Raw genomic sequence first — 22,189 nt, 5'->3', positions numbered from 1 at the left:
AACTAGGTTTGTGTTTTTTGTAATTTGTTTTTGTGTGTGTGCTGGTGGGCGGGCACATGATATTTCCAATGTTTTAAACTTTTTTAAAGGTTTTGCTCGCCTATCAGAATTCACCATTTATAATTTGTGTGTATATTATGGAGTACTCTATTTGAATAAACTATCTGGTACTGCAGTATTACTGACTCACGGCGGTGCTTATTTATGAGAGTACGGTACCGGTAGGGTTGTACCTGTGCCTACTTAGTTACGTTGCCAGTACGTACGGTAGTCAGGTAGTGATCATTAATGAGGTACCAGCATTTTCAGATGTGTATCGGTGCCGGTAGTACGACACCGTAGTTTATTTGCTACAATAGCATACGGGTAAAATAGGTACGATGCTGAATATCCCCCTTCGAATATTTTTAAATGAATCCAAATTTCATTCAGTTTGCAGATAGATAATAATGCATATGCATGTACTTTAACTTATTTCAGTATACGTTGTTTGTGTAATTATAAAGTTTGCCCCCAAGATGTAAACTTGTGTAATTGATACCATACCAGTCACTATATGCCTATGTACTGCATCTGCATATAATGGTTGAAAAGTTGGATATTGAAGTAAAATTGCTTCCTGGCCATAGAGGTGAAGTGAACACATGTTGCATATCTCCAAATAGTGATATTGTTGTTACTGGTGGAGATGATGGCAAACTTTATATTTGGAAGGCTGAGACGTGCCTACTTTTGTGCTCCTTATCTGGTCACTGTGGACCAGTAAACTGCTGTGCATTTTCTACCTGCGGGAAACAATTGGCAAGTGGTTCATATGATTCCACTGGCCGTATCTGGGACATTGGAGTATCTAAAAGTCTGTTTGTTCTGAAAGGTCATTCAAAAAGTGTTGAAGGAATATGCTACTCATTCGATTCTAGCTTAATTTCTACTGTTTCATGGGATAAGTCTGTCATACTATGGAATAGTGAATCCGGTCTCAAAATTAAAGAGTTTTTGGGACATACAGATTGTGTTAGTAGCTGCGCATTTTCACACACTGGAATAACTCTGGCTACTGGAGGTTGGGATAATATGGTTATTTTATGGAATATTAAAAAGAAGTCCAGGCTGCAGAAACATAGACCTGGCCCAGACCCTGAGTATGCCGTTCTTGAGGGACACAGTGGAAAAGTATCATGTGTGTGTTTTTCAAGACTTGGAATTTTGGCTTCTGCTTCCTGGGATCGATCTGTCAAACTTTGGAACGTACAGCGAAAACAGTTGATTATCACATTTAATGGGCACACTGGTTGGGTTAAAGCTCTTGCTTTCACCCTAGACTCTGTTAATCTAGCATCAACTGCAGATGATGGTTCAATTCGAGTGTGGAATCTACCTAAGCTTGAATGTGTGAAACAGCTGAAGGGTGAAACTGATATTGCTGTGATGTGCAAGTTCTTGTCAGATGGGCGCTTAGTCATTTCAGGAATGGCAAAAGAATCACAAATAAAAAGTCAAGAGGTCGAGAATAATGATGGTGAAATGAAACATAGAAATGTGAAAGAAATGTCTCTGCAGGTGTCATTTGCATGAATAAAACGAAACGATCAGCACTTTGTTACATGTATTTATCACAAATTAGGTATGAATTCTTTTTGATGTTCCGTTCTATGATGAAATATAATAGCCTAACCTTGATAGGCTTTTGCAGTCACACATCACTCGATTCACACAAAGCTTCAATGACTTGTTCAGTAGTCAATTTTAATCAGGTCTAGCTGACACAGATAAATACTATATAAATGAATCTACTGCAATGCTCTTTCATATGGCATACCTCCATTCTTTCTTAGTGCACTGTATTTATATTACTTCGATTTATTAATCATTCCACTGTGGTCAAGTGCTTTTTAACGTTCAAACACTCCAAATCAACAAGTACAAATTTAAATTACGGTACATGATTTTCTGATGTATACTATTCAATAGGTATATGTTATGCCATCCATATTTAATACATGGAATCTTCACCTCAACTGATTTCCCTGTGCTCAAATGTTTTTTACTGTGTATGTTACATGAATTGTTTATAGTATTCATATTATATAGTATTATAGTACAAACCAAATTTTAAATAGATATTTTTGTTAAAATTTCCAAGAATTTATGTGACAAATTGAATTTTTCTACTGTAAAATCATTATATCATCTGATTTCACAGAAGCCTAGGAATATAGAATGGAAATGCTTGATTATGGCTCATTTCCCAGAAATCATGCCTTTTATTTTTGTTGATGAATTATTCTGGAATAGCCTTATTACTAACATTTTATCTTAATAGAAAAAAATTGATTGATACATAGGTACGTATAAATTTTATGTAACCATATTAATTATATAGTACTACAAGTATATTGTTAGCTTGCATCTATGTATAATCACAATTTAGCTAGTACCATATGTTTAAATATTTCATTTTAAAAGCCTAATCCTGTTATAATACATGTTAGAGTTTGGAAATCTTCTTATGCTTTTGTTTCCTTATAAGTTACAACACTCAAACAACTTAGTTAAATAAGTAGTACCTTAATAATGATTCTGTACCAAAGACAATATACAATGCAATAAAACAGTCTTAAACATCTGAATTATTTAAGTAGTACCTTAATAATGATTCTGTACCAAAGACAATATACAATACGATGAAACAGTCTCAAACAACTGAGTTATATAAGTAGTACTTTAATAATGAATCTGTACCAAAGACAATATACAATACAATAAAACAGTCTTAAACAACTGAATTATTTAAGTAGTACCTTAATAATGAATCTGTACCAAAGACAATATACAATACAATAAAACTCGAAAATAATATAAACCGGAAAATAGCTTGTGTCACATGTTGTTGTTTCAAGTCAATAAGGAGTCCGACACACAGAAGTTCAGATGCATATATCCCGAAGATTAGTATCTAGATGAGCTTACAATAAGCAACAAACGGTTTTTCTGTGATACTATCATAGTTCTTTAGAATGTAGAACAACACGAACCAACAGCGTTAAATCAAATTAGTCACTGGTCAACATTAACTGGTTGAAATCGGGTGCCAAGCATTACGATTACCAAACACTCCTTTTTACACATAGGCTACTTGTTGATTTCGCAATCCAAGTTATTTTAAACTTCTGATTCAATTGGCAATAAACTCGTTACTCGTATCCATGCAAAGTCGTTGAAATTACATTAAGCGCATAGTTGCCGAAATCACCTTGTTCATATTATCACGAACTCCGACACCAACAATCGTATAATTCAATAGTCAAAATAGCTGTAAAGTAGTTTCATTTTATGTATCGCCATTTAAATTTCTTTATTGAAAAATGTCTGTCATAAATAGTAATTACAATCCTCCGTTCAATCGGGTGTAGTTCACATATACATCAATTTCCCAACTTTTAAAAATTGCTCTCTCTGACTCATTGATCAAGTGAAGTTTTTTCCCAGTGCATACGATCTAATAAAATTAATAAATCATTTTCGAAATATTAAAGATTACCCAAAGATTGTTATATCGTAGTGGAGAGCGAATGTGTATCAGCTGCACCGGGATATTAGACGAACTAAAATTAAAAAAAATAGCTGAATAGCTTGGTGAGTCAGCTGATGTAGCAACTAGCAAACCCAATGGTGTTTGTTCGCTATACCCAGGACAGGATCAAAGTATTGATGGTGTGTGATCAGCTTGGTATCAAAAAAATAACCGTAAAATTTGCATTGATAGTGTTATAGAAAACTATGGTGCCTTTTTAGTAGTCTTTTGCATTGAATTGTTTCATTTGTTGCGGCTGTGGAGAATGAAAACTCGGTCTATATTGGAGGTGACGAATGAATAAAAAATGGCTTGAAACATATGGAGGATCAATTTTGCGGGGATGATTCTGACGAGATGGCGTAAATGAACAATTCGTTATCTACAACTTATGGAATCCGATAGTGAAGAAGAATTCATTAAAAAACTGGACTACATATAATCAACGAGTAGTCAGCTTTTCTTTAGCTTCCCGTAATTAGAAGAACATGTTGTAAAATCTATGCGATACGGAAGACTATGCTCGCAAATTAATATTAGTGAATACATGAATGACGAATAATAAATCCTTTGCCGAAAGTGAAGAATTACACCTAAATATTATAGAAACGACTTCTGAACAATTTAGATACCTATATCACTACGACTATATTAACAGACTTCGGACAATCAAAAAGTAAATATGGCAAATTCACTCAAAAAAGTATGGCTTCATATTGCTAGTGATATTAGGTTGATGCAAGTGATGATTGTAACTACTCCTTTTCCACCCTGGTATAAACGAGATGTGGAGTCTGACAGAAAGCGCCCCAGAAGAAAAGACTTTAATTAGATTGCGATTCCTGCACATCTTTCAAGGATATGTCATATATATGCGGAATGCATCTTTCATATGCGGAAACTTTTTGGCATTAGCAAGAAGAGAATATGACAAAACCATAGCTGCACATCTTTTCGTTACTGAGACCACAGAAATCAGTGAAAAGCATTCTTTCGCGAAGGTTTAGCAAGTGAAAAAGCTCAGGGTAGTTTTAACTCTTAACACTAGGTTTATTTTTACAAACGCTTGATGCGAACAGGTATATGAATCGTTTTGCAAAATTGTTGTTGATTTTTTATTAGGGTTCTTAAACAACTACTATTACCGATTTGAATTTTTCAGTGCTGGACGGGACTATACAAGTCGGTTTCCGAAATTGCAATTACCAGTAGACGATGACAGATTGATAGTTTCACAAAATGGAGTGAAAATCATGAATATATTATTTTCAACCGCTAACAAACCCAGTCTATTTCCTTGTCAGTCAGTAGGAAACCTGGCATTGCATGCTCTCTACCAGTGTATTGTACTCTGGTGTACAGCTTGACACCGCAACCCTGAAGCCTGACTCAGTCTTGCAGATGTTAGGCGTGTTCTGTGTTTGTTATTGATAAAGTTCCAGTCAGAAAAGGATGATTCACAAAGATAGGTTGAACCAAACAAGCTTGTGACACTCAATTGTCAAAGCTGCTGTTCATACACCACCGTTCTTTTCCTGCCTACGCCCCGTTATACTTGGATTAGAAAAGTGAATATAAAACACGCATGATCCAGTGTGTGTGATGTCATAACTGAAACAGCATTAAATGACACATGACATTACCGAGTTGGTGATCCCTGCCGCAGAATGAGCAAATGAATATCAACACGTCTGTTTTAAAAATCGGTACTCATAGGCGCTATTCACAACGAATAGTTCTCAGCGCGTAAACTTGTTGATTTACCACGGGAAAAAATCAAGGCGAAGTTAACAACAAAGCACCAAACGACACATATTTAACGCAAAGCATGACCCAAGCGACGCAGAATAAGCGGACGTAGAGAAGAACTCCAAGCCATCAACCATTTATTACGTAGCCAGAACTAAATAGCCAGCACACGGTTGTCATGTTGTAAATGATATACCGGAAGAAATTGTCATTTGCACCCATGGATATTTCCGCCAACGGTCATTTGAACGCGGGTATTTGTATCTAGGGACAGTTGCACGCAGGGGCATTTGAAGCCGTGGAATCTAAACCCATGTATATTTTCCGCTCTAGTCACAAGAGAACACAAACGATACAACGAAGACATTGCTACCCCCACTAAAACCATTACCGTAGGGCGTAGACAAAGAAAGTTGACCAAAGCTGTGTCTGGTTACTGTGTACATCCAGGGGTGGGCAAATTACAGCCCGCGGCCGTATCCGGCCCATCGAAGTGTTTCATCCGGCCCACTTGTGCCTGCTCAAATTACGACTATAGTTTTTACGAATATAAATTTCCAGTGAAAATATCGATTAAAATAACGAATCGTCGGCTAAAATAAATACTGTAACTCCCCACGTATTATCCTGAACACAATATGCAAAACGAGCCACATGCCGATACCATCCGAATTACCGTGTTTCCCCGAAAATAAGACTGGGTCTTATTTCAATTATCTTCCGAAAAATAACACTGAGGCTTATTTTTGGGGGATGTCTTATATTTTAATTTATCAAAACAAAATTACAAAGTAGAGAATTACGAGCTTTTCAAATATACAAAAATAAAATATGAAAACCGATATTCATTTACCTGTAAATAACACGTTTTTAGTTAAAATAACTGCGAAACATTATTAGTCATTTAAAACGTGCAGAAGAGATTTCTTGCTATCGACTATGTCAAAACAAATTTTGTGTTATTGACTAGGTCTTATTTTAAGAGGAGGGCTTATATTAAAATAATTTTTAAAATTCAGGCTAGGTCTTATTTTCAGGGTAGGTTTTATTTTCGGGGAAACACGGTATTTATATCTGTCAAGATTACTGATATCTCCCATTCCACGCTCATCACATCGCTTTATCGCAAGGTTTACACCAAAGTCATAGAATTTGAGAGTAACGTTTATTCGAGTTACCAAATAGACGCTTTGAGTAATAATGAAGGCAAGAAATCACGAAACATATCTCTCGGTTCTGCCAATCTCCATGGCAAAACCAGTGTTTAAATACAATAACGAGCAAAATATATGATTGCAACCTACGCTAGGAACCGATGTATGTTTTTAAAGTCACGATGAATGTCACAGTGTCCGAGAGGATTGCTATACTCCTCGACGTCGCAGAATGATTTGCTTATTATTGCTCGCCAAGCACGTTTGTGGGCGCAGGTATCTTAAACGACTAAAAACATCAGCGTAAAACGCTCCTATTACCAACCGGAATCCGGATGTATTTTCAAAGTCGTGACACCAGATCAATGTAGGGAGTGTACAGACAAATGTCAATAAAATATCCGACATATTTGCTGAAAGAAAGACGGAGTAGAGTATACACAGTGTCATGATTCGGAAAATTTATAGCAGTTTAAATGTGCTTGAATCTAATATTGAAATACTTGAGGAATTATTTTCGTTATGCTGACACTGAGGGTTTCTGATAAATCAGCTGAACCCATTTTGACGTTAAATTTGTGGAACTTTCACAAAAATATGTCCGCGAAATATTACAATTTGAGCAGCGAATAATTATTTTCCAGAATCCTAAAATTATAATGGAATATAAGAGCTTTCCACAAAGATGGATATTACTTGGAGTTCTATGCTGTGTCGGATTTTCGCAGCTGTACACCCTAACCGGATTCGTAGTATTGAACAATGTCGTAAGTCAGTTTTACCAAGTTCCGCCGTCTCTGACGGATTTATTAGCAATATTTGGTTCACTTCTCGGTTGTCCAGTTGGATTGATATCTGCTTACTTCAGTGACAAATTGGCACTTCGTTCCTTGATGCTCTTAACAACTGGATCGCTATTTTGTGGATCAGTTATATGTACAATTGGATTTTCCTCAGGGTAAGGTTATTATATTTTCATGGTATTCTTAACGCTATTTATCTTAAACCTATTGACCACAACAAAATAAATCGCTTTTGACCTATTTACTGCGATCTGATTGTATTACATTTTCTGTACGATATGTAGTGGGGATTTCTCTCATCTCATCATTTCTTCTCATCTATTAGCTTGACATATTCACCAGCTTCTCTTTACTGTATAATTACATTTCAGGAATTTATTTTGTGTCACAGTCATTGGACGGATCATAATGACGTCTTCGATTGGAATTCTATACACAACTCAAGTTATTTTGGCGGCATGTTGGTTTCCAGCTCACCAGACAGCGACGGCACTTACTCTGCCTCTGTGCTTTTTTATGATTGGCTCCGTTTCGGCTTCATTAATATATCCTCATTTCATTCCCAAAGCAACGTTTACTATTGACGCAAATGTCAGTGGGCATGCATCGCAAAAAGTGACGAACTTATTCGTCACTACATATTGCGCCTTATCAGCGTTGTTGCTTATCTGCCTTTGTCTTACATTTGGATATTGTAAGAATTACCCGCCTTCACCTCCAAGTCGAGCACAAGAGGAAGTTCTTACCAACATGCAAAAACACAACGAGCAGACAAAATCAATGATGCAAAAATGTAGCGAAATGTGGACTATCGTTTCGAGAAGGTCATTCGTATTACTCTGTATGACCGAAATATTCGCAACTAGCGGTCTAGTTTTTCTGCAATTTCTATTACCTTCATTTGTACTAGATATTTTCCCGAATTTGCATGATACAGTGCCAGGAACAATTCTTGTAATCAGCATTATTGCAGGAGCGTTTACAATGCCTATTGCGGGTAAACTTGTTGACAAATACAAAAACTTCAAAACTATGGCAATATTGGGTTAGTATTAACTTTGTATGACCAATAAATAAAAAATATATATGTTTAACCTTTTTTATTATTTACAGGTCCATCGGTGATGTCAGTATGTACACTCGGAATAGTATTTGCTTATCAATACAAGAACATTGTTTCATTATACATTTTGTATTTCATATTCAGTATTGGAAGAAGCATTTACCGCCCATCAGCTACCGAACTTCTATTGGAAATATCGTATCCAGATGATAAGCTCCTGGTTACGTCACTGATTATGGTGATAATAAATTTGGCCCTATTCTCATTTACGCTCATAATGAGAGCTATTCTCACATTCGCAGGCGCCGTTATTGCTTCTGCATGTACAGGATTCTTCCTCATTTTGACAATAGTTTTTGTGTCACTTGTAGCACCTGATTATAAAAGACACAATGCCGGAATTACAAAGTACACACCTATTGATGAACAGTGATCACAACTTGAACTTGTACATCTCGAGTTGACACTTCAAACTTCTGACACTTCAGAAAATTATCTGGTATATCATTAAATGGAATAAAATTAGCACTTCAGTATTAGTAATGTGTATTGGATATTTTAAAGAAAATCTGGTAGCGGGGATATAGGAAAATACATACAGCTCAAGCATTTGCATTTCACAGTAGTGTAGTCTACAAATTTTGATTCGGACTCAATTCTGTTATAATTCAACCGGTTCCTGCACGATATTTTAGTTTGGTTTTGAGGACAATGCAACCCCTGGAATATGCTGGCTAATATGCTCCGGCATTTTTTATTAGATTAATCCATATTTAGAGGTAAAAACGTTCATTGGCTGGTTGTAGTTGTGTGGTATGGTGGACGACAGCTTATCGTCTATCGTTAAACGACGCCTAATAGCAATGGTGGTGCCTTTTACCAACCCCTCGATCTCTATCGCACCCCCTTTTTACGATTTTCTGACCTTCACTCCCAACAGCAACTCAAAGACTTCACTAGCACACAATTGTTATTTTTTTGTTAACTTGATCAGCCCGAATTAGATTATTTTTAACGATGCACTTGAATTAACATATTTGATTTTACGGATATCCGTTTATTGCCTATAGTGAAACTGGAAGAAAGATCGAAATGATGAAAATAGTTTACACCCGTGCTTAATCGGGAATAGCGCTTACTAAACCACCCGCGGGTTCTGTCGGGTTGATGATAGCAAGTCTTAGAAACACTATTTCTTTGGATTTACGGCAATGAGGAAATGCACAATTTGAAACTAATGAGATCCAAAGTATATCTCAAGTCAAGACATCAAACGATAAATCGAAAGACGCACATACATAAAATTATATCGAATTAAGCCATCGCACGTTAAAATAGATGTTATCGGATTTCTAAAACTGTACCTTACCACTAGCATTTTATTTTGGTAGGAAACTACAAATAGGGAAAACCACATCTTTCATCTTCTTGAGTTGTATATAGCTACCCTTTTTGTGTATATTTCAGACACTTATCCAAATATATAATAAAGCGACCAAGAAGAACATAGCCAAGTGTTAGCGAAATAAGATCTGGACCGACAAACGATGGAGAAGTCTGTGGTTTGTCATGTAATTTGAGCCATCACATCGACTTTTCCTTTACCCAGGATAAAAATCCTACCTCATCTGAACTATGTTGAAACCACCTACAATATTGACAAATCAATCAATCAATCAATTTTATTCGGTCACTCTGATACAAACAAAAAACAACAACAAAGGGACAAACAAAATACAGAGGACCTGGAGGACGGGCATAACTTAATAAAAAAGTTAAATACGTACAAGTACGTGCCCGTCCCCCAAAAACAGGCAAAACACAATAAAACAAAAACACGATGTGACATCGGGCAATATCTTATAAATTCAAATTAAAATGTGAGACGTGTATGTGCTTTTCCTATACAGATATATGGATTAAAGAACACTCGCTGACAAAAAATTCAACTCTAAAACGCCACACATATTTTTGATTTTATTCCCCAGTCATTATAGAAACAAATATGCAATTCTAAGAATCTAAGTAATGTTAGATAACTAATATTTAATGAGAAATGGACAAGAAATCAAAGATATCACCATGTGAGGATCACCACAGTTAATCAGTGAACACAAGCGGTAAAATCAAGAAAAGAGTCAGATACCGACAATATAATAATACTAACTAAACCCATGCGTGTTTCGGAACGATTATCACAGTGACATCCCTGACAAGCACAGCTCGTTGACATAGAATAATACTGAGAACCAGAATAAAAGCTTTGTTATATTTATTTGTTAGCAATAGGTTGAATAAGTGTTATCGAACTATTCAGACTTTGTATGTTTACAGTGAATAGCAACATCAAAGAGTTATGTTCAATCATACATAATCAACAAAATCAATTTTATGATTTATTAGTATGATTATATTAATATATTTGAATTCTGGATTTTGTTTAGTGATTAGATATGATTGGAGAATGTTTGAACACTTTACGGAAAATCCAAGAATAACAAGTATGGTACTATTATGCCCTCCAATCCCACGGGATACACAATCTTCCATGGTCAAATAAAGAGTAATAAGTTAAAGTTATCCTTATATCAAGATCTTTGAGTAAAACGTTGAATTCTGCAGAGTTTTTAAGTAATTTTTCACAGAACTTTGCAGATTGGTGATGTTCAACATCAAAATCTTTCGAAATTGAATGCACTCCCAATTTCTCTTTACACAAAGATGACAGTTTCTGAAATTTGGATTCCTCACTGTTAAATAAAGTGTTTGAAGATAGTGTTATATTGAATAACAATTTTACAACTATAAGAAGAGTTAGTTGGAAAAAATTAGAGATAGTGGTAAATAAAATATCTCAACAAGATCAGAACGAGGATGCATTTATCACTCTGATGCTTAACAATAAATTGATTAGGTAATTTATCATTCACTTTGAAAATATATGAAGATACCTAGAACTAAAGTATTTTCTTTCCTCCGCCGAAGATTTTTTCTGAATTAGAAAACTGAGCAGATGATGTGGATCACAATTCATATCAACATAAAATCGACCATTCGGTGATAATGAAATCTTGTCCCCACTGTCAAAGAGGTAAAAATAGTCATTATGTTATGATTATTCATCAATGCATAGTGGAGTATCATATGGTAGGGAGTTGGAGTGGGGGCCTGGAACCATAACATTTTAATGGAGCAGGAGCCACACGATCACATTCAGATTGCGGGAATGTATTAATATGTTATCCATTGCAGTTAATTGCACACATTTTTCAAAACAGATGATGTTATTGTAAACCTACTTACTCAGGATCGTGTGATATAACAAACATAATTTCATGATTTCTCATTGACCATGGTAACACAGTTAGTTCTTCTGTCTGTTGCATCCAAAGTAATCCCGTTGTTATTTTGTTTAATATTGTAATATACTCGTGGACAGATAACAGTGTGTGAGTGCGCATCCTAGATAACCGAACTTCAGGACGCACAACCTATTTAAAAGAAAATTCATTGTTTAATCATCCAGATAATGAGAACATAATAAAATCAATGCCTTGAGACTTTGACCAATGTATCTTAATTTTCCTAACAATATAGGAAAATGCCCTAAAGTACCTTAATGTTTCCACATCTATTGCAAATGACTTTCTCCAAATGTGCTCCTCTATCAAACAACTTAGGGTCTATACTCTGGTACTTTATCAAAAACTGAAAAAGCAAACAAAGACAAATCTATAATAGAATTCAAGAGTTACATAGATAAATATTTGTGCTATTCTGGAAATTTCAAAATTAACTGTTTTATACGGAAATGCCATGATGCAGTATATATACCTCGTATATAAAATATTCTGGACCTTCATTATTTATCTCAGATGAGACGAAAGAATTTTGGGAACCGTTTGTATGGAAAAAATTGAAAATTTACACAGGGATACTCCCATGGAGACTTCCAAGTTACCTGTAGCCATTGTTGTGGAACGTCTTCAACATTGAAACAAACACTCTCATCAGCAGCAACCATTGTTCTGTCAGTGAATACCAACTTTTTGCCTTGCAAACATTGTACTTGTTCTTTATGTTGGTCACAAAATCTGGCAAAATTCCGTAAAACACCCTAGAGAATTTATAAAGGAAAAAAAGGTGAATAATTCAACAATAATTATACAAGAAAACAACTCGTAAATACTGACTTTATATCATCACAAAACATACTTGTTCGCTCCTGTATTGCCATGAGCTGCACCAAAAAATCTCTCTCAGTCCATACGCCATAGCTATATCATTCCTAAGCATTTCGTTGTTATCTACAATTAAATGACTAGATTCTTGTAACATTCTTATTTCAGAAATATTTTTTTGTAGCCATCTCCTGTAAAGATAAGAGAACTATAATGTTGGCAAGGTTATATCAAAATAATACAAAACAGTCGACTAACCGTAAAAAGAACAAATAATCTCTCAGATTGTAGATAATAATACCTTAATCCCAGAGTAGAAACCTCATCACTTGACTTAAATTCTTCTTCACGCAAGTTCTGGCTCCATTTTTTTGGATCATAAGTTGTCTTTCGATATCTACTTTCCAATGGTAAGTCTTTAGATTTCGATGATTGCTTATGCAAAACCTCATTTAAGTGAGTCACAGAAAGCCCACATGATACTAATATATGTTCAATATTTGTCATCAAATCATGAGATCGCAAAGTAAAATTTACAAGCTTGAAATCTAAAAATGAAATAGAGTGGGTTAAGTAAATAAGGTTATAGCCTATTTTGCAGCTAAACATTTTTATGCCAATAATGGTTCCATTACATTTGAACCCACGTACATTTGAACCCATGACAATTGCACCTGTATGCTATTGCACCTATGGAATTTTTTTTGTTTCACGGATAGTTAAACCCATACTAACCCTAACCCATGGGTTTTAGCACCCGCATATAGATTGAACCCGTGGATATACGCATGGGTTCAAATGTACATGGGTTCAAATGTACGGTCACCGCCAATAATACATACAGCTATGAAAAACAATTAGGTTACATTATACAAAAGACACTCACAGTATTCGCCCTCTGTACTAACTTGATAGCTTCATTAATGGGTCGATAAAAAAGCATTGCATTATTTTATCTCATTGAAAGACTATTTGCCAAATCTGAAGGATCTCCAGTTTCACCGATTTTTGATTGTTGAAAAAGAGTTGAAACTCATAGCCTTACTACAACTTTAAGATCGGTTTTATATCTTGAAATGTAGGCTATTTGTTAAATTCAATCTCTCACCATCATCAATCAAGTGATTTTTCTCATCAGATTTTTTTCGAAAATAGAAAGTTACTTTAGTTGGATGTAAATTTTTTATTTGCCTTGAAGACTGAACAGCTTCTAAATAACTATTTAATCGCTTTAGTGAGGATTCATTGATTTTCTGAAAAATAGAAATGTGTGGTAAGTCAAATCATTTCAGAGATTGCCATGGTAGGCTATACTAATAAAAAAATATTACAAAATTCATCATGATACAGTAAACTTTAAATTGGACAACAAACAATATGAAAATTTTTTTAACATATCATAGGCTTAATTATCAGTTAGCTTTATACAAGACTAACTATGTTTTATTCTGTTCTATTTTTCACTGATCAACACAATTTCTCATTACCTGTATTTGTGGATGTTGAGCAAAGAAGTCTGGATGGACAGAGAGATAGAAAGCTCTTAAAGCACTTATTGTTGCACTTGAGGATAAGGTTCTTATTGGAAAAATTAGTGTTGTTGGTGACATTGATCTGAGATAGAATGGATTAAAACGTGTCTGATTTATTGATGAAAAACGCAAATACTTGAATAACATCAATTTTACCTATATTAATGTTTTCAGATAACTCACCTTATTTTTGTCATTTTGAATATCCAATTACTAAGCGCCATTGAAAAATTTCGACAGTTAATTCATTTTTCAACTAGTTTATTATATGGAAATTTATTATATGGAACTAAAAATACACAACATATTTAATTAACATTGTAGTCACTATTGAAAATTTAAAGACAAACATAAAACAATTGTGATAATTTTTCCAGTCTCTTACTATCAGATATCAGGACACAGTTAACCATCATAGTCCAGTAGTCTGGTCACCTAAATTTCATCGTCATATGTAAAAATAAAATGCATATAAAAAACTTGTTTAAAGATCAACAAAGGGGTAGAAAACTTTTAATAGATACCACTATCAGCAACCCTATGTTCATGTTAGAAAATTTCTTACACTATCAATTATTATTTCAATTGTTGCATCCCAAAAATCATCATTGTTGATCTCTTCCTTAATCAATGATCATAATTTTGTTGATTTCAAGAACATGTTGCAATGCGACTCCATCTCTTCTTCACCTTCATCTATTCACAGCTAATACCAGCTTCTACCCTACAGTCAGCCCAATACATTCATAATGTAGATATGTTCAGAACTCTTATACCAAATTTGTACGACATTGTACAACGTATATTGTTAATTTTACTCAAATATAAGGCCTGTCTAAATTGCCTTTGTGTAGAATAGACCCAACTAAAATTAGCAACGAGTCTAGAATAAGAAACACATCTTCAGGTTCTCATAGAATGACTACCAGTTTTTAGCTAGTGTTATACTTGTGTTATACTTTTCATGAGTGACTAAGAATGCGGTATATTCATGTTATGGTAGGTAGAATTATGACACAAAAAAAATATTGACAGACTTTGAAATTAACCGTATCGCAGAGGTTTTTAATCTTAATGAATTTTCTGATTCTATTGGTTTCTGTTGTTATTATGGTAAGATCATATTGCTACTGTAGGAGTGTAGGTCATCTCAATCACAAGAATAAAACTAACACAGCAACAAGTCATTGCTTCTGAACGAACAATCCACCATCTTAGATTGAAAAATAAGATCAGAGATCAGTGATGTTTGGCACCAATTCCCGAATTGTGTATCACACATACTTTTTTTAATTATTCAGATATTTCAGTCAAAATCACTCTGATATTTCATAAATTGATTAGAGTTGATTCTTATTAATAAGGATTATTCAACTAGTTACCAATAAACTCCTGTTATCTGCAGCTGTTCAACCAGCAAAACTGTTCACATACAGACATATTTTTATCAAAATTAATAGACTACTTGAAGTACAGAAATACAAAGATATTAAACTGAACCTCAACCATCATACCGTACGGTACTCAATCACAACCATAAATCGAATGCCCCAATGCGGTGATGTCTGAATGTAGAAATATCACAGCTCCCACAAACTTTTCGACTCCAGCTATGAAAATGATAGACCATTGTCAGTACAGTTGTAATACAAGAATATCAGAATATAACCATATCATTTTGCAATTTATTTTATCACATATCTTCAAATTCAATTTGATTTTTAAACAAGACACAATGAAAATGGTTCAAATAACTAAACGACTAAATTTAACAACTAATCAACACACTGTAGTCAGAAATAAACAAGTCAACATTTTACACTTTGTATTGTCCACTCCTGTAGATTTCATCGCGAAGAGAAAGAATCTCATTATTCTTCTTGTAAAATTGTTTTTCGGATGGAATACCCATGGCCAACTTCTGCTCATGTTTTTCCCAGTTGATACGGTCATATGAATTAACTGGGTTCCATTTGTTCCAAACAACATCCGCTTTGTTGAGCGACGTATAAAGCATAATGGATGCGCTCAAGCCAGTTGCAAATCCATAGGCAGCAAATAAAGGCCACAAATCTAGGTGACGTTTGACTTGCCCGCTAATGACACTGAGTGCACCACGCACAACCATTTTGAGTGTGTAGCTGTCAACCTTTTACAAAAAAATACCAAAAAACAACGGTCGAAAGAATGCACAACGGAACGCAGGAACGAGCGACTTGCAAAAACCCAGAATGCAAAGTTATTGTTGATGACTGAGATTCTTCAAGGACTCGACTCCACAGCGCCCTCAAACTAATTTTTTTACCCCTTTCGTTAATTTTGATGTTTCTCGAACATCAATCCATTCGCCAACACAATATAAACGTATCATAAGAAAAAAACATTACAAATAACAAGCGGAAACTAATTTTATTCACTTAAATTGTGTGACAGGAGTCGCGAGCGTGGAATTAAGTTTCGAATATTTCATTTTGGAATCATAGTGTTCCTATTCGAATATTTCCAAATCTGATTCTTTTCAGCATAACATAATATTATCGTTTACTTTTTTTCAATTCGAAAGAACTATAGTATAAATTGTCATTAAATAACAATAATGAACTTGAAGAATGAATAAAGCTAGTAAAAACCAAACGACTAACATACCTAACTGACTAACTGATATAGCCTATTAACGCTGAGAATTTTTTTACAGAGATAACACTCAGCTACCAATTTACTTATTACATAAATTTACGTTTGCAATTATAATCGGATGTACCAAGATTAACCTGCGAAATTCATCCAAATGGGAAGCGCCAGTGAAATGTGCGTTAATTCCGTTTGCGTCATGATTTAAAAAAGAGCAAATGATAACGAGGGGAGCATCGCAGACCTATGTGTTTAAAAGCAATGTGCAATAATGTTGTTATTATTATTATAACGCTATTATATAGAATATAGATAATTTAAATAATCGCTTAATGAATCGTTTATATAAATCAATATATATATATATATATATCGCCGGATGAGAACAGAACAGGCCTAAGTCACAATTTTGAGTTTTGAGAAAAACGCAAAAAACAATTTGGAATTTTTTTATTTTTGAATTTCTAGATATTCACACTTAGTAAAGACCTGAGCTCTGGTTATTTTAATGTGGATGTGAATGTCTTTGTAATCAATATTTTTTGGCACTTCAGCTTCAATTCCTTCCTGCTTTTTTAACCCCATAATGGACTTTGGCCCATTCTGTTCTCAACAACTTCTGAATTTTTTTGTATGGGATGCAAGGTAGAACAAGGTGACTTAGGCCTAAGTTGCACTGAAAAAATTTTTAGGGATGTAAGTTTCGGACATTTCATTTCTGATGTTCATGTCCATCATATTGGAACTTGGGACTATCTTTTTTCAGTATTTTGGGGTTTTGAGCCATGCTCTACTGAGTCTACAAGATGGTGGTCTTGAAATTCTGAAGTTTATAATATTAAAATTTTTAGCTGGACTTAGGCCCATTCTGTTCTTAACTTCTACAGTCCTAAGTCCAGCTAAAATTTCTATTATTGAGAAATTCATGATTTCAAAACCACCACCTTGTAGAGCATGGCTCAAAACCCCAAAATATTGAAAAAAGTGAATTTTGCAAAAATGTGATTTAGGTCCCTTCTGTTCTCATCCGGCGATATACTTATTATAACGACATGTTTGTAAAACTTTTTTACATTTTGAGTAAATTAAATATATTTTCCTAATTTCCTAATCAGTTTTTATTGTTATCAATCATATAATCGCGTTTATGCTGATTATGGAGTCGGAATAAACTTATCTTATCTAAGTAGGAAAAGCTGTGAATGCAAAGAATACAAGAGAGCTATGCTCAAATATACGGGCACGTAGCGCCACCTAATGGCAATAATTTTGATGATGTCATAGCAAAAAAAAAGTAATAGCCCAGTGTTCCCAGGGATAAAAGATTACAGCGAAATTTGGGACGAAATAAAAGAAATAGCCTTCTAGCGAAAAATATAATCTTTACTTACTGGCAAATGGTCAAGCAAATGGTCCAGCAATAGAAGAGAAAAGCGATTTTGTCATAACGATACCAAGAAGAATACAAATAATAACAAGAACAACAAAAAATGCAAAACGATCGTCGAGACAACGCTTCTGCAATCTCCCCGTGTTATCTAATTTTTTTTTTCATTTTTAAAAACAGAATGAAGCCGTTTTCTTCTGAAATTGCTTCAAATTGATTTTGAATACTGAAAGTCGCATTTCTAGTTGTGGGGGACCTCAAAAGGTCTTCATGCAGCGACACCTACAACAATCGCACATTCAGGTTAGCGAGTGCAAAAAGTTAACGAAACTTCAAAACACTTTAACAAATATTTTGAGGAAATAAAGAACATTTTTAGAAAGCAAAAAATTACATAATATTATGTATCATAAGTGAGATAATTCAAAATCCACGACTGTTAACCATTAACGCGGAAATTAACCATGTTTGAAGTGTAAATTTTGATCGATGACTTCATTGTTGATGAAAAAAGGCGTGGTCAGTAGGTATAGTTCCGAAACAAAGCATGTATATATAGTCTGCTTTAACTCGCTTCAGCATATATGTAATTAACCCAAGTGTAAACTTGTTGAACAACATCGTGAAATTATGGAAATGTGACATTTAGCAGTATTCTGTATAGGGGAGTAGTTCACTTTCTTCATTTCGCTAAAAAATCGTACAATCAATTAAGAATTGACTACGGCAGTTTATTTGAACAATCCAATTGAAAAAATTATGCCCGTTTTGAACCTTTAGCCAAATACTACATAGCGTTAAACTTATTGAGCTCTCGCACTATTAGATTTTGAACTAAATTTCAATTTCGTTGAATATTTGAGTAATCCTTTAAGAAACAGGAAATGGTTTCTGTATCTTATATTCACCAGAACGAGTTACACGCATTATATAAAAATAAATATTGAAGATATAACCAGCTGAGAATTGACCCTAATATTAGACGATGACATAGCACCAAGGTCAACGAACAACATCAAAGAGTCATTGCAAACCTCTTTGGCTGGAACTCAAAAGTACCGAAGAACAAGACTTGCTATACATGATACATGTAAGGAAGCGATGATATATATAGGAATATAGGAAATTTTTTATGTAAAATACAAAATGACGTCATAAACTGATTCCTAATTTGTGATAAATACGAAATTTCGGTTACAGGCAATATACGAACGTTACCAATCCAAATAGATTGGATAGTAAGTTGAATTTAAAAACAAAGACTGTAAAACGTCATGGCACATGCCACATGCTGGTTACCGGCCCAATGTCGGGCAAGCAATCCATGATTCGCAACACCTGTCATTTCGATACTTTGTAGAACCTTAATGTTGAATACATTTTACTGAAGTGACAAATAAAACAACTCTTTAGTTGCGGGGCGTGTGTGTGTTGCATGGTCCCAACTGATAAATAAAGCATTACCGATGAAAAAAAAAATTGTTCTTTGATTTTTGTAATAAAATTGTATAAAATAAATAATAACTAGAGCTGCGTGCAGCTTTAACAGGCTTCCCGCGTAAAAAAAAATTGCATTTTATTGCTAGCTGAGAACTTTTGCAGATTTGAGGTGAATTTCAAGTTTGTAGGACCAATTTGAAAAAAATAATAATAATAAATAAATGATAATAATAATAAAACGTAGGAATACAATAGGCTCCCTGCTGACAAGCAGCGGGAAGCCTAATAAAAAAGATTGTTTACGTAGAAGGTAAGTATTGCCAGACGATCGTGGCCCACATCATCGCCGGCTGGTTACTGATATTTTCGTCGAACAAGTTCAGGAACAATAAAATCGATTTACAAATCATATATATATATATACGTAGTCACGCGCCGCATTATCTACAATTAAAAATCGTGGTTTGCACAAATATCAATGTATCGCACGACGTCTCCTCAATTTAGTCCATATTTCTTCATCCTGAATAAGACTGAAATGCTCGCTGTGGGCAGTACCTGGATTTTTTAGAAGTCCCGAAAATTATTCTTGACCGTTTGCTTCAATATACTCATTTATATATCAAATACCTTGCAGCCCGATATACTAACTACAGAGTCCTATCGAGTTATTAATAAGATAGGATTTACATATTTGTCCTGGAGTGAGTGGAAAGATGGCTTATTCATATGGCGAACCACGGTCCTCTTCCCGGTCATCAGTCCGTGGCAGGTATAGGATTTAGTGGCCAGTTATTTGTTTCAGACGCATGGATTTGATGATGATGGAAGCCGTAACGTAACCGACCAGCGTTTTCTTGAACCACGAACGTGAACTGCGGTGGCGAGGAGTCCAGCAATCCTAGCAAATAATTATCTCCACGGGATTCGAAACCGCAAACCCACGCAGGAGTAATCAAAGTGGAGGTGATGAGCGATGTGCCACACTTCTGAGCGCAACGTGTTCGAATAACAGCTGTCGTTTTTATACGTGAATGGACTAATCATGTAGCCTATCCGAATTCATTACGTTTTTAGTCGATCGGAAAAAAATTTTGAAACAAAATACTGGGTTTTTAAAATAGAGAAAAACAAGCTGATAGTCAATAAACCTGTGTGGAGAAGGCACAAAATTACATCGGTATGTCGGATCAACGACTAACATACCGGTCGGATTTATTGTTATCACTTAATTAAGTCTATAATACGGTGACAGCACATTTGAACCTACGTACATTTGAACCCGTACATCTGAACCCGTAATTTGAACCCAAGACAATTGCACCTGTATACTATTGCACCTATGGACATTTGCACCTACGGACATTTGAACCCATACATTTCCACCCATGGATTTTAGCACCCGCATATAGATTGAACCCGCGGACATTTGAACCCGTGTACGTTTGCACCCGCGTGCATTTGAACCCATGTACATTTGCACCCGCGGACATTTGAACCCGTGGACGTTTGCACCCGCGTACATTTGAACCCATGTACATTTGCACCCGCGGACATTTGAACCCATGTACATTTGAACCCACGAACATTTGCACCCGCGGACATTTGAACCCATGTACAATTGCACCCACGGACATTTGAACCCACGTACATTTGAACCCGCGTACATTTGAACCTACATACATTTACACCCGCGTACAATTGTACCCACAGACATTTGCACCCATGAACATCTACACCCATGGGCATTTGCATTTACGGATATATGCGTCTTTACATATACACCCTTATCCTTCCATGCTATATACTATAGTATATAGGATTGGAAGGTACACTTAGGATTTTTTGTCCAAATGCATACGTTGCGAAAACACCATGGAATTCTCGCTTATATACTCGAAGGCTTTATTACAACTATTTTCTATATATTTAAATTATATTATATATTTATATTATACTCCGTCTGTCATTGTCATCGCAATTGTCGATATCATAAGACTCAATGGACAAAATGTTCCGCTGTAGAATGCGAGCCAAAATTGGGGAGTATGATTTGTGCTTTGAACGGTCGACGACTCTTGAAGAGCGCGAGCAAGGATTTTAATTGATGTGTTAGTTCGATCCCGCGCAAAGTTTTTCCTCGCATCAATGCCCTTTTCCCCTCGCAGACAATTCCAAACTGTTTCTTTAGGACGTTGCAGCTGCGAAGATGACAAGTCTATGGCGGCCCATCGTTGTCACGTGTAAAATTTAAAAAAAAATGAAAAAATAAAATGAAAAAGCGAAAATAAAAAAAATAGTTGTGAAAAAACATAAAAATAATTGAAAAAGAGAAATAAAAAAAAAATTGAAATTAAAAAAAAAATTGAAAAATAAAACAAACAAAAAAAATTAAAAAAAAAATTAAAATTAAAAAAAAAAATTGAAAAAAAAAAAAAAAATTTGAAAAAAAAAATTGGATAGAAAGAAAATAAAAAGGTTGACAACGATGGTCCGCCTCGTGGCCCATCGTTGTCACGCGTTTTTATTTTTGGAAAATTTGATGCTGCTTGGGACCAACGTTGTCAGGCTTAATCCTACACGCACAAATGTGTTTCCTGGGTTTCTAACTCACTACTGATTTTCATGAGCAATATCCAATAAATTCAACATGAAAATGTTCTATAAATTCTCCA

General features: G+C 34.9%; 3 protein-coding genes across 3 annotated transcripts; 2 read left to right on the top strand and 1 right to left on the bottom strand.

The window, feature by feature from the left end:
- Positions 1-219: 219 nt before the first annotated feature.
- LOC120347769 (uncharacterized) lies at positions 220-2,502 on the top strand. Its single transcript, XM_039417856.2, has one exon. It carries the CDS (start codon positions 583-585, stop codon positions 1,573-1,575), a length of 993 nt encoding a protein of 330 aa, XP_039273790.2. The 5' UTR covers positions 220-582; the 3' UTR covers positions 1,576-2,502.
- A 4,420-nt stretch (positions 2,503-6,922) lies between these two features.
- Positions 6,923-9,088, top strand: LOC120347764 (choline/ethanolamine transporter FLVCR2-like). The gene is made up of 3 exons (XM_039417849.2): positions 6,923-7,435; positions 7,652-8,325; positions 8,394-9,088. Exons 1-3 carry the CDS (start codon positions 7,137-7,139, stop codon positions 8,774-8,776), a joined length of 1,356 nt encoding a protein of 451 aa, XP_039273783.2. The 5' UTR covers positions 6,923-7,136; the 3' UTR covers positions 8,777-9,088.
- A 1,219-nt stretch (positions 9,089-10,307) lies between these two features.
- Positions 10,308-15,876, bottom strand: LOC120347762 (T-cell activation inhibitor, mitochondrial-like). The gene is made up of 10 exons (XM_039417844.2): positions 14,240-15,876; positions 14,012-14,138; positions 13,633-13,777; positions 12,826-13,072; positions 12,559-12,715; positions 12,305-12,460; positions 11,959-12,051; positions 11,647-11,834; positions 11,295-11,423; positions 10,308-11,093 (listed from the first exon to the last, which is right to left on the bottom strand). Exons 1-10 carry the CDS (start codon positions 14,278-14,280, stop codon positions 10,856-10,858), a joined length of 1,521 nt encoding a protein of 506 aa, XP_039273778.2. The 5' UTR covers positions 14,281-15,876; the 3' UTR covers positions 10,308-10,855.
- Positions 15,877-22,189: the final 6,313 nt, after the last annotated feature.

The sequence above is a fragment of the Styela clava genome, chromosome 11 (assembly GCF_964204865.1).
Source record: "Styela clava chromosome 11, kaStyClav1.hap1.2, whole genome shotgun sequence".
Classification (NCBI taxonomy): Eukaryota; Metazoa; Chordata; class Ascidiacea; order Stolidobranchia; family Styelidae; genus Styela; species Styela clava.
This window is presented reverse-complemented; position numbering and strand designations above follow the sequence as displayed.

What these genes read in the sequence shown, in the direction of transcription:
- LOC120347769 (XM_039417856.2), top strand. Translation starts at nt 583, where the DNA reads ATGGTTGAAAAGTTGGATATTGAAGTAAAATTGCTTCCTGGCCATAGA.
- LOC120347764 (XM_039417849.2), top strand. Translation starts at nt 7,137, where the DNA reads ATGGAATATAAGAGCTTTCCACAAAGATGGATATTACTTGGAGTTCTA. An exon ending in ACAATTGGATTTTCCTCAGG is followed by an intron (nt 7,436 to 7,651) that starts GTAAGGTTATTA and finishes ATTACATTTCAG; the next exon opens with GAATTTATTTTGTGTCACAG. An exon ending in CAAAACTATGGCAATATTGG is followed by an intron (nt 8,326 to 8,393) that starts GTTAGTATTAAC and finishes TATTATTTACAG; the next exon opens with GTCCATCGGTGATGTCAGTA.
- LOC120347762 (XM_039417844.2), bottom strand. Translation starts at nt 14,280, where the DNA reads ATGGCGCTTAGTAATTGGATATTCAAAATGACAAAAATAAG. An exon ending in TTCAAAATGACAAAAATAAG is followed by an intron (nt 14,139 to 14,239) that starts GTGAGTTATCTG and finishes ATTCTATCTCAG; the next exon opens with ATCAATGTCACCAACAACAC. An exon ending in GTTATATCACACGATCCTGA is followed by an intron (nt 11,424 to 11,646) that starts GTAAGTAGGTTT and finishes CCTCTTTGACAG; the next exon opens with TGGGGACAAGATTTCATTAT.